At 44.1% G+C, this 11,282-nt stretch overlaps 1 protein-coding gene across 1 annotated transcript; it reads right to left on the minus strand.

Annotated features, from left to right (window-relative positions):
- Positions 1 to 3,897: 3,897 nt before the first annotated feature.
- On the minus strand, positions 3,898 to 9,499 carry LOC308168361 (sorting nexin-16-like; the record flags this gene model as incomplete). The annotated part of the gene is made up of 7 exons (XM_080542923.1): positions 3,898 to 4,250; positions 4,747 to 4,902; positions 5,023 to 5,162; positions 6,559 to 6,628; positions 7,010 to 7,158; positions 7,349 to 7,441; positions 9,131 to 9,499. 7 exons carry the CDS (start codon positions 9,497 to 9,499, stop codon positions 4,169 to 4,171), a joined length of 1,059 nt encoding a protein of 352 aa, XP_080399049.1. The 3' UTR covers positions 3,898 to 4,168.
- Between the last annotated feature and the right edge of the window lie 1,783 nt (positions 9,500 to 11,282).

Raw genomic sequence — 11,282 nt, forward strand, 5'->3', positions numbered from 1 at the left:
TATATATCGCCCCCTGGTGTGTGCTGCTGGATAGTGCATGGTCCTTACAATAGCACTGTCCATAGTATTCATATGGCGCTTTTCCACTACAGGGCCGACCCGGTTCTTTTTCCATTCTCCACTGCCAACCGAGCCGTACTAGGCCATAGTACCCATGCCGTTTTTAGTTCCAGTTCGAGAGGGGTACTTTCAACTTTTAATTATATTGTAATCATTCTCTTCATCTGTTTTTAAATGTTGATCTATTTATATCGATCTATTCTGGCCAATTCCTTATTACCAGTGGAAAGGGGGAAGGCTAAAACACTTTAGGACTTTCCGTTCAACGGAGGAATTTATGGAACTCGCGCAGAGTTCATCTCGCATTTACCCCGTTGATGTGACGAACTGAAAGCGGCAAGTAACAGGCACTTAACGTTACATGTTTTAAGGCTGATCTGTGCATGGATAGTGCTGCATTTTGACATAATTCTTATAAATCTTATCGCATTTCCCCCCCGTTGAGCTGTATAGCGTCACTTATTACAGTGAAGTGCTCTTATGACACGTAACTCCTCCTACAGTTCCGGGTCGCTCCGGGTCCGTTGTGTATAACATGGAGAAGCGTTTCTGAAAGTACGGCACGGGTAGGATACAAATGCGGCCCGGTTCGGGTCGGGTCAGCCCGGTAGTGGAAAAGCGCCATTAGTGAGGTATTGTGGAAACCGCATGATCCTGATCTCCAACCAGGATGGCAGGGTTTCTGCACTTATGTATTATTGTGAAATAAACTTCTTGTGGCTTTCAGTTATTATAACATGTGACTGGGTGGAGCCTTTTGTTCTGATTCTGAAGTCATAACTGCATAGCCTCATATCAGCTTTTCAGCTAGTCGTGACGTTTGAATTATAAGGCTCTATCTCAATTTTTGTCAAAATTTAGTTTTTTACATAATCTGATCCATTAGGTGTTTATTAATGCCTGTGTGGTGTTATTTTTAAAATGTTGACATTTTTGAGTTAGTAATTCATAAAATACAACGGTTCCATCTCACAAAACATAATGGAATGTAAAAACTTTAACGCTCAATATCTCTGAACTACCCTAAACGGAGATAGAACCTTATCATTCTAAACGGAGATAGAACCTTATCATTCTAAACGGAGATAGAACCTTATCATTCTAAGGTCACGTCGTGCTGACATCATAACCTGAATTATGACATCATAATTCTTTTTATTTTATTTTATTTGTTTTTTCAGATTTGTATCCCTTTTTCACCCAATTTGGTAGCCAATTTAACCCAACTTAGCATCCAATTATCCCCTGCCTATTGCATTGGATCCGCCGCCCGACCCCGTGGCCGGCAGTCCCAGAGGAGGGCGCCAGGCAGACTAGGCTGACTGGCTCCTCGAGCCCAGTACCGTTATTCCGGCACCCCAGGGGGCGGTGTTGCGCGACGGATCCTAGTCCAGAAATACTCCTATACCCCCCCTCGGAAGCGGCCGGCCAATATGCCGCTTCCCGTGTGCCTCGGCCATTATCTGGATCTGGCGAGCCGGGATACGAACCCCGGCCCCGGTGGGCAGCATGCACTAGCGGCCAGTGCGTAGACCGCTACACCACCGCGGGGCGACATCATAATTCTGAAGGAATATGTTTCAAACTGATGTTGTGTTTAATGATAAATATGCTTCAGGTTATATATTTACAAGTACATCATCCCATGGGCCAATTGCTGCCAACTTTGACTGGGGATGATTGTGGCACGATTACCTGTTAAACCAGGGTGTGTTCCAACTCTCTACCCTTCACAAGTGTGTACTTTCTGAAAGTACGGCACGGGTAGGATACAAATGCGGCCCGGGTCGGGTCGGGTCAGCCCGGTAGTGGAAAAGCGCCATTAGTGAGGTATTGTGGAAACCGCATGATCCTGATCTCCAACCAGGATGGCAGGGTTTCTGCACTTATGTATTATTGTGAAATAAACTTCTTGTGGCTTTCAGTTATTATAACATGTGACTGGGTGGAGCCTTTTGTTCTGATTCTGAAGTCATAACTGCATAGCCTCATATCAGCTTTTCAGCTAGTCGTGACGTTTGAATTATAAGGCTCTATCTCAATTTTTGTCAAAATTTAGTTTTTTACATAATCTGATCCATTAGGTGTTTATTAATGCCTGTGTGGTGTTATTTTTAAAATGTTGACATTTTTGAGTTAGTAATTCATAAAATACAACGGTTCCATCTCACAAAACATAATGGAATGTAAAAACTTTAACGCTCAATATCTCTGAACTACCCTAAACGGAGATAGAACCTTATCATTCTAAACGGAGATAGAACCTTATCATTCTAAACGGAGATAGAACCTTATCATTCTAAGGTCACGTCGTGCTGACATCATAACCTGAATTATGACATCATAATTCTTTTTTTTTAATTTTATTTGTTTTTTCAGATTTTTATCCCTTTTTCACCCAATTTGGTAGCCAATTTAACCCAACTTAGCATCCAATTATCCCCTGCCTATTGCATTGGATCCGCCGCCCGACCCCGTGGCCGGCAGTCCCAGAGGAGGGCGCCAGGCAGACTAGGCTGACTGGCTCCTCGAGCCCAGTACCGTTATTCCGGCACCCCAGGGGGCGGTGTTGCGCGACGGATCCTAGTCCAGAAATACTCCTATACCCCCCCTCGGAAGCGGCCGGCCAATATGCCGCTTCCCGTGTGCCTCGGCCATTATCTGGATCTGGCGAGCCGGGATACGAACCCCGGCCCCGGTGGGCAGCATGCACTAGCGGCCAGTGCGTAGACCGCTACACCACCGCGGGGCGACATCATAATTCTGAAGGAATATGTTTCAAACTGATGTTGTGTTTAATGATAAATATGCTTCAGGTTATATATTTACAAGTACATCATCCCATGGGCCAATTGCTGCCAACTTTGACTGGGGATGATTGTGGCACGATTACCTGTTAAACCAGGGTGTGTTCCAACTCTCTACCCTTCACAAGTGTGTACTTGTACACTTCCCCTCATGGATTTAAAATGAATGGACTGATGTAGGAATAAGTATAATGTATGGTGGAAATTCTCTCCAGTCATCATGCTTGCCTTGCACATTCAAGGTCATTTAACATGATAACAGCCATCGACTCCTGAGTTGTTGTGCAAGTGACTGATAAACAAACAAAAAAATACATTATAATGTAATCAGACAGGCTTTGCTTTAATGACCAACCGAGTTTATTCATTTTGGTATTTTTGCTAGAAGGAGGTGAGAACGAGAATACAGTACAAAGCTTAAAAAAGACTAGTAATATCAGGCTTATGAAATCTAAAGGCATTTAGAAAGACAGAGACGACAGACAGGCAGACATACATCCAGTAGACGGGGATATGTATTACACACCGATGAGTCGAAACATGACCACTGACAGGCGAGGTTAATCAATTAATATTGATTATCTCGTTACAATGGCACCTGTTGGTGGGATATATTAGGCAGTGAGACAGTCCGTTCTTGAAGTTGATGTGTTGGATGGAGGAGCAACGGGCAGGAGGAGGAAACACCTGAGCAGGACTTTGACAAGGGCCAAATTATGTATGTTATGGCCAGATGACTGGGTCAGAGCATCTCTGAAACTGCAAGGCTTGCGGGGGGTGCTCCCGGTCAGCAGTGGTGAGTACCGGTACCTCCCGACAGTATTCCGAGGAGGGACAACAAACCAATTCAATTGAGCATCTCAAGTGAGATGTGCTGGCCCCGACCAAGTCCGATCCACGGCGGCTCCACCTCGCAACTTTACAGGACTTGGAAGAATCTGCTGCTGATGTTTTGGGGTCAGATGGACCACAGGACACCTTCAGGGGCCTAGGCGGGGTTGGCGGCAACACGGAGGACCAACAGCATATTAGCATTTTAGGCAGGTAGTCATAATGTTTTGGCTCGTCATCAGTGTAGAATACTTCCATTACTCCCAATGACAGTAGGAACAGGAGGGGCTTACTTTTGCAGATGCAGAGTCAGTCGACATGCTCTTATATCTAATTCAGTCCAATTCAGATTGTCCTTGGTTGTCCTCTGTAGGAATCATAGTGTATTTCTGTACAGGTCACAGGTGAGGAGGATTCTACAACATTCTGAACATTCTGAAGGTAGGACAATGCATTATTTGGAGTGTAAATCAGGATGGGTCTGGTGAACCATGGACAGGTGGAGTACACCAGTATGCCCCGTGACCCTGGAGTAGCGGCTGGACGTCACAGCTGGAGAGGCAAAGACACAGTGATGAGCATCAACGTATTACACTTATAGAACACAAAGATTGCCTCATTGCAATTGGCTGGCCCAATCAAATGTTCAATGTTCAATTCGGTTGTTAAGTCTGACGTCAAACGTGACGTTTAGCAATTTCCGGGGTCCAAACCAGAAATTCCCCGCACCAGAGTACCAGTGTACTACAGCGGTAGAATGACAGTACAATCGTTTTTTAGACTGGGATCTATTCATACAACAAGGGACACAGCAGCACTTTCCCGTTTTTCCCATATTTGTCAGCGTTTTTGAGCCTCGGAAAAGCGCTATATAAATATAATGAATTATTATTATTACTGAGGCATTTCGAAGACATCGCCTCAGCCAACTTTGGACCCGGAAACACGTCACGACTTAACAACCGAATTGTGGCTAGCACAATCGAAATTCAGTTGGAAGACCAATGAGGTACCAGAAATGGATTATGAAACAGGAGGCTTAAATCACCTCCTCTCAGGACTGGTCTCTTGGTCTGTGTCGACGTCTGCCTCTCTGTCCGTGTCTCTGTGTCCTTCTGTAGTAGATTGTGTGTCAGCGCTCTCACTGCCCACAGCCGATATTCTGCAAATGCTCTCAAAGCTCTCTGGGCTGAGGTGTTCACCACTGAGACAGATGAAGATAATGCTAAGACACACACACGCACACGCACACTCACGCGCACGCGCACGCGCACACGCACACACACACACACACTAAGAACACTAAGAAGGAAGAGATCTTTACCTCTTGACTCTCTCCTCCAGGAGTCCCACGTGGACGTTCCTCTCCTCCAGGACTCTCTTCAGAGACTCCATCTCTCTCTGCTTCTCGTTCAGCTCTCTCTGAAGACGGTGATTGGTCTCCTCCAGAGTCTCACAAAAAGCCTTGGGACACAAGACCCACAACATTAGCAACAAAACGTCAAAATCTACAGAGCTTGCATAGCCTCACCACCGCTGAGGCTTTCTGGATCATAGAGAGATCATAACACACAGCTGAAGACACTCCGGGGTAGAAGGTAAGTAAAGCTTTATTTACATAGCACCTTTCATACAAGAAATGCAGCTCAAAGTGCTTTACAACAGGAATAAGAACATAAAGTGAATAAAAAACATATATAAAAACATATACATGAGATACATAGAATGAATATAAAAGCAGGGGAAAACAGTAAAAAGAAAAAGGTAAAGATCTAACTTTCCATATCCCTTTCATCTCCCTACCTTACACAGTCTTTCTGTACTTCCCACTGGCTTTCCACCAGCACCACAAACATCCGTTTTTGGAAAAGGTCTGTCTCAGTCTCTGTGTACGTTCTCAGTCTCTGTATACGTTCTCAGTCTCTGTGTACGTTCTCAGTCTCTGTGTACGTTCTCAGTCTCTGTGTACGTTCTCAGTCTCTGTATACGTTCTCAGTCTCTGTGTACGTTCTCAGTCTCTGTGTACGTTCTCAGTCTCTGTGTACGTTCCCAGTCTCTGTGTACGTTCTCAGTCTCTGTGTACGTTCTCACTGTGTACGTCCTCAGTCTCTGTGTACGTCCTCAGTCTCTGTGGACGTTCTCAGTCTCTGTGGACGTTCTCAGTCTCTGTGTACGTTCTCAGTCTCTGTGTACGTTCTCAGTCTCTGTGTACGTTCTCAGTCTCTGTATACATTCTCAGTCTCTGTGGACGTTCTCAGTCTCTGTATACGTTCTCAGTCTCCGTGTACGTTCTCAGTCTCTGTGGACGTTCTCAGTCTCTGTGGACGTTCTCAGTCTCTGTGTAGGTTCTCAGTCTCTGTGTACGTTCTCGGTCTCTGTGTACGTTCTCAGTCTCTGTGTACGTTCTCAGTCTCTGTGTACGTTCTCGGTCTCTGTGTACGTTCTCAGTCTCTGTGTACGTTCTCAGTCTCTGTGTACGTTCTCAGTCTCTGTATACGTTCTCAGTCTCTGTATATGTTCTCTCAGTCTCTGTGTACGTTCTCAGTCTCTGTATATGTTCTCTCAGTCTCTGTGTACGTTCTCAGTCTCTGTATACGTTCTCAGTCTCTGTGGACGTTCTCAGTCTCTGTGTACGTTTTCAGTCTCTGTGTACGTTCTCACTCTCTGTGTACGTTCTCAGTCTCTGTATAAGTTCTCAGTCTCTGTGTACGTTCTCACTCTCTGTGTACGTTCTCAGTCTCTGTATAAGTTCTCAGTCTCTGTGTACGTTCTCACTCTCTGTGTACGTTCTCAGTCTCTGTATAAGTTCTCAGTCTCTGTGTACGTTCTCAGTCTCTGTGAAGAAGAAGAAGGGGCTTACCCGACTCTCCTCCAGACTGTCGAAGGGTCCTGGCGGGTCGTCCAGACAGAGGAACTGTCTGACCGCGGCACTGTGAAGGTAGAGGAGGAGTTTAGGTAAGACAGATCGTGACGTTAGAATTATAAGGGTCTATCTCCATTTTTGTCAAAATTGAGTTTTTTACATAATCTGATCCATTAGGTATTTATTAATGCCTGTGTGATGTTCTTTTTAAAATGTTGACATTTTTTAGCTAGTAATTCAGTAAAATACAAAGGTTCCATCTCACAAAACATAATGGAATGTAAAAACTTTGACGCTCAATATCTCTGAACCACCCGAAACGGAGATAGTTCTAACCTTATCATTCTAAGCTCACGAGATGGCATGGACACCCTCTAAAATACACTCAAATATGGAGCAGAGGCGACGTGCTACTTTCTGTACAACATACACACACACACACAGATACCTGTTGGTAATGTCTTTGTGCGCTATTAGGTTCTGCAGGAAGGCCTGGAGGCCTAGCTGTCTCTCTTCCAGAAACTCCATGTCGTAGTTATCCTTGAACCAGCGCTTGGGGGGCAGGGCAAGTCTGAACCTTGGAAATATCTCTTTTAGCTGAGAGTAGGCGCACGCACACACACACACACACACGCGCACACACACACACACACACACACACACACACACACACACACACACACACACAGAAATATCAAGGAACACAAGACAATTCCCCCAACTGAAAAGTACAATGGTTTTCTACTTTCTCACAACAGTTCATGTGTATTGTGCTGCAGTAACTCACCTTGTCGTTGAGCCTGGAGAAGTCTTGGTACCTTCTGAAGATCACCCAACTGTCTTCCTGGTCCTGACTCCTGCTCACCAGGACCTTATAGACCTGCAACCCCATGGTATATAGGCCACACTCTTATTGTCATGACACCACAATGTATGATGATGTGCTTACTTGACTTATTCCTTTTAGCTCGTAGATTCAAGATCAAGATTCAAGATCAAGATTCAAGATCAAGATTCAAGATCAAGATTCAAGATTGCTTTATTGTCTGTCACACAGTGACATAAATTCTCCTTTGACAGGCAGAAGTGCAGCTCATGAATACAGTTTCCACATTAAAAACACACATAGGTCACAGACATAAAATAAAGACAGACATAGCAGTGTTTATAAAAATGTAGTGCCTATTTAAAAAGTCCAGTCATTTAAAAATAATAGTAAAAAATAGTGTTATGGTTTAAAAAGGAAAAACTATGCGCTTTCTATTTTAAAATGTTCAGGGCGGTGGTTGCAATTGTATGGAGATAGATTAATTAGTTACTATTTACAATAATATTGACTATTCCTAATCGATCTCCATACAATTGAGCCATGCGTGCGACCGCTATAATAGCAATAATCTTGGCGGTTAAATAATTAAAAATCCTCTTCAAAGCAGTTCTATGATTGTGTTTTGTTCTAATAAAACCACACACACAAAATCTATTTAAAAACAAAACAAAAAACAGCACAGCATTACTATTCATGAGAGCACACGTGGGAAAACTAGGGTTAGGGTTAGGTGCTAGGGTGACTTGGTACATGCTGGCATGTCTAACCCTAACCCTAACCTTAACCCTAACCTTAACCCTAGCACCTAACCCTAACCCTAGTTTTCCCACATGTACCGTATTCCCACATGTACCGTAACATATGCATTGTGGCTCGTGACCTGGCTGAGAAGACACACACACACACACACAGGCATTGAAGGACAGCTACCGTAGCTAATTGAATCACACCCATCATCAGCCTGCAGACTCACGTCCTTGTGACAGTAGGTCACACACACACAACGTTTTTCCTAGAGCAACTTCATGCCAGAACACACATGACCCCATGACAGGCTCCAGTGTGTGTGTGCAGAACTCAGCTGCCAGGGTTCTCACACACACACACCAAGCCCTGGCAGCACATCACCCCCACCCTCATTCACCTCCACTGGCTTCCGGTCAAGTCCCGCATCATCACGTACAAAATCCTCCTTCTCACCTACAAATCCCTCCATGCCCAATACCTAACTGATCTTCTCTGTCAACATACCCATCCCAGAACCTGTGGCCTCCTTCAGACATGGGTCTGCTTTCCCCCCCCCCCAGTGTGGCAGCAGCACCCACCCTTTGGAACTCTCTCCCCACAGTGATCCACAACGCCCCCCCCCCCCCCTACCCTGGACACCTTCAAATCAGCCCTCAAAACCCACCTGTTCACCAAGGCCTGTGTCCCCTAGTTTAGTTTTGTCACTGTCTCTGTGTTTTCTGTTTTGTCTGTCTGACCTTCTTTCTGTAACATCTTTAAAAACGTCCTTGGGTTTGTGAAAGGCGCTATATAAAACCAAGTTATTATTATTATTATTATCAAACGCTTTCCACTTTTTTTTCTAAAAGAACGCAACTCACTACTGCATAAATGTGCCTAGGGTATTGAGTTGTTGCCCCTATATGCACTGATGATAACCAGTGTAGGATGGGGGGGGGGGGGGGGGGGCTCTGCTCAGTGCTCATGCATGAAAGGTGTATGATACTTCCTTACCGTGAACTTTGCCCTCTCCTCCATGACCTCATAGCCCAGCAGGATGGGAGTGAGGGGTCTCTCTTCCAAACTGTCCCTGGGGGTCCAATCCTCCGCCTCCGGGACTGAACTCTCCTCAGCTCCCCCGGGTCTCCTACTACACCCCTCTGGGCTGGAGCATGGCTGAGGCAGGCACGGACAAGCCACTGTGGCCCCCAACGACCCGGGGGTCACTCTGACCCAGGGAGACTTTGTGTCTGTGGGGAAAGACGCCGTGCTGCTGGAGAGACTACCCAGGGGGGAGGTCCTCTTGGGCCAGGACCTGCTGCTGCATCTCTCTGACTGGGTCTGCTCCATGGGGACAGGTACTGGGACAAAGGGGGTGGCCATCATCAAATTTGTTTCTCTCCTGTACTTGCTGAATGAAATGTAAAAAAAAGAAAGAAAAAAAACATATTTAGCACAGCACACAATATTGACATGACAACAAAATTATAAAGTTGGATACTCACCTGTTTAAAGTAGCCTACAACTCACAGTCAACATTTGTCTAAATGCATTGCATTGCAATCTCCTTTAATGACAACGAAAATAAATCAATAGAAGCTTGATTTGGGGAAGAAGCTGCGCCTTCACGGACCACAAAAAATATATATTCGATATCTTGAAATCCACGTAGCCAAGCCTCCACCAGAGAGACCAGAGAGGTCTGTGAAGGGAGCTCTTTCGTCAATCGCTTCAGCAGGTCTGGAGGATCAGCTGACAGATCGCTGATCCCTCTTTTCCTCTTTCCCCAGGCGGACACACACAGAAAACGTGATCATGATCATGTGCTGCTTTTTTAAGTCAACTCCGCAGATAGAAACAGTTCAGAGATATTGAGCGTCAAAGTTTTGACATTCCATTATGTTTTGTGAGATGGAACCTTTGTATTTTATTAATTACTAACTCAAAAATGTCAACATTTTAAAAATAACACCACACAGGCATTAATAAACACCTAATGGATCAGATTATGTACACAACTAAATGTTGACAAAAATGGAGATAGAACCTTATAATTCTAACGTCACGTTTTGTTGCAAAACTTTTTCAAATGATGGCTGTCATGACTTTATGATACATTGGAAAGGACAGTAGCTATGTTACATTATTATTATAATTCTAACGTCACGAAGTGTTCCTCTACTCCAACTTGGAGACAGTGTTGATGCTTTTTATTTCACGTCATCACATAAACACATGCAGTGTCGCATCAGCTGATGACGTCATGTTTATTTGGGGGTGTTTTCCCATTTTACACGTTAACGAAAGTTGTTCATTAACACAACAAAAGTGTCCCATTACATCATACCCCAAATATCTCGGAAATCCCCAGATATCTTGGAAACTACAAACTTACACACTTACACACTTACACACTTACACTACTCCTATTATTGTGCTCTGTTCTCCTTTCTTCTTTTTTTTTACTACAGGTCAGCTGTTTGACCAGTTAAAATGTGATATTTTTATATTTTATATTTTTTATATTTTATTATTATATTTTTATATTTTTATAGTAATATTACTATTACTTGATATTTTTATAGTTTATATTTGTTACTTATCTATACGTTTATAAATCTAAAGTGAAACGTATGCTGTGTCCATTGATAATGTGGCTGTGTCGCATATATAAGGATCTGAGGAAAGTAAACACATGTAAATGCACTGTACAACACAACATATTAATGGTATTAATCTGCACATTTCTCACACTATCACTTTCAGGACATACTTGTGGGATATCGTTGCTGCCTAAACTGGTTTGACAATGAAACTTGAACAAGCGACGTCAGCCCTGCAGAATGCTGGAGGACAACAACAAAGCATTCATTCGCTTTGAGGAAATCCATCACATTCACAAACACCATGAAAACGTGCGGATCTTGAATGTACGCCTGTATGAACCCGGAAGGCCACCGTAGCGTCATCCACCAAGACCACCAGCAGAAACCCACACCTCCACACCTGGGAGGTGTTCCATTAAAGTCACTAAAGGAAAATCCAGGCTTATTTTGATAAATCTCGCGAGAGTTATCAAAATAAGGCTGGATGTTTTTGTAAATCTCGCGAGATTTATAAAAATAAGCCAGGATTTTCCTTTAGCGACGTTGATGGAATACCCCCC

The sequence above is a fragment of the Nansenia antarctica genome, assembly GCF_963989245.1.
Source record: "Nansenia antarctica genome assembly, chromosome: 12".
Taxonomy (NCBI): Eukaryota; Metazoa; Chordata; class Actinopteri; order Argentiniformes; family Microstomatidae; genus Nansenia; species Nansenia antarctica.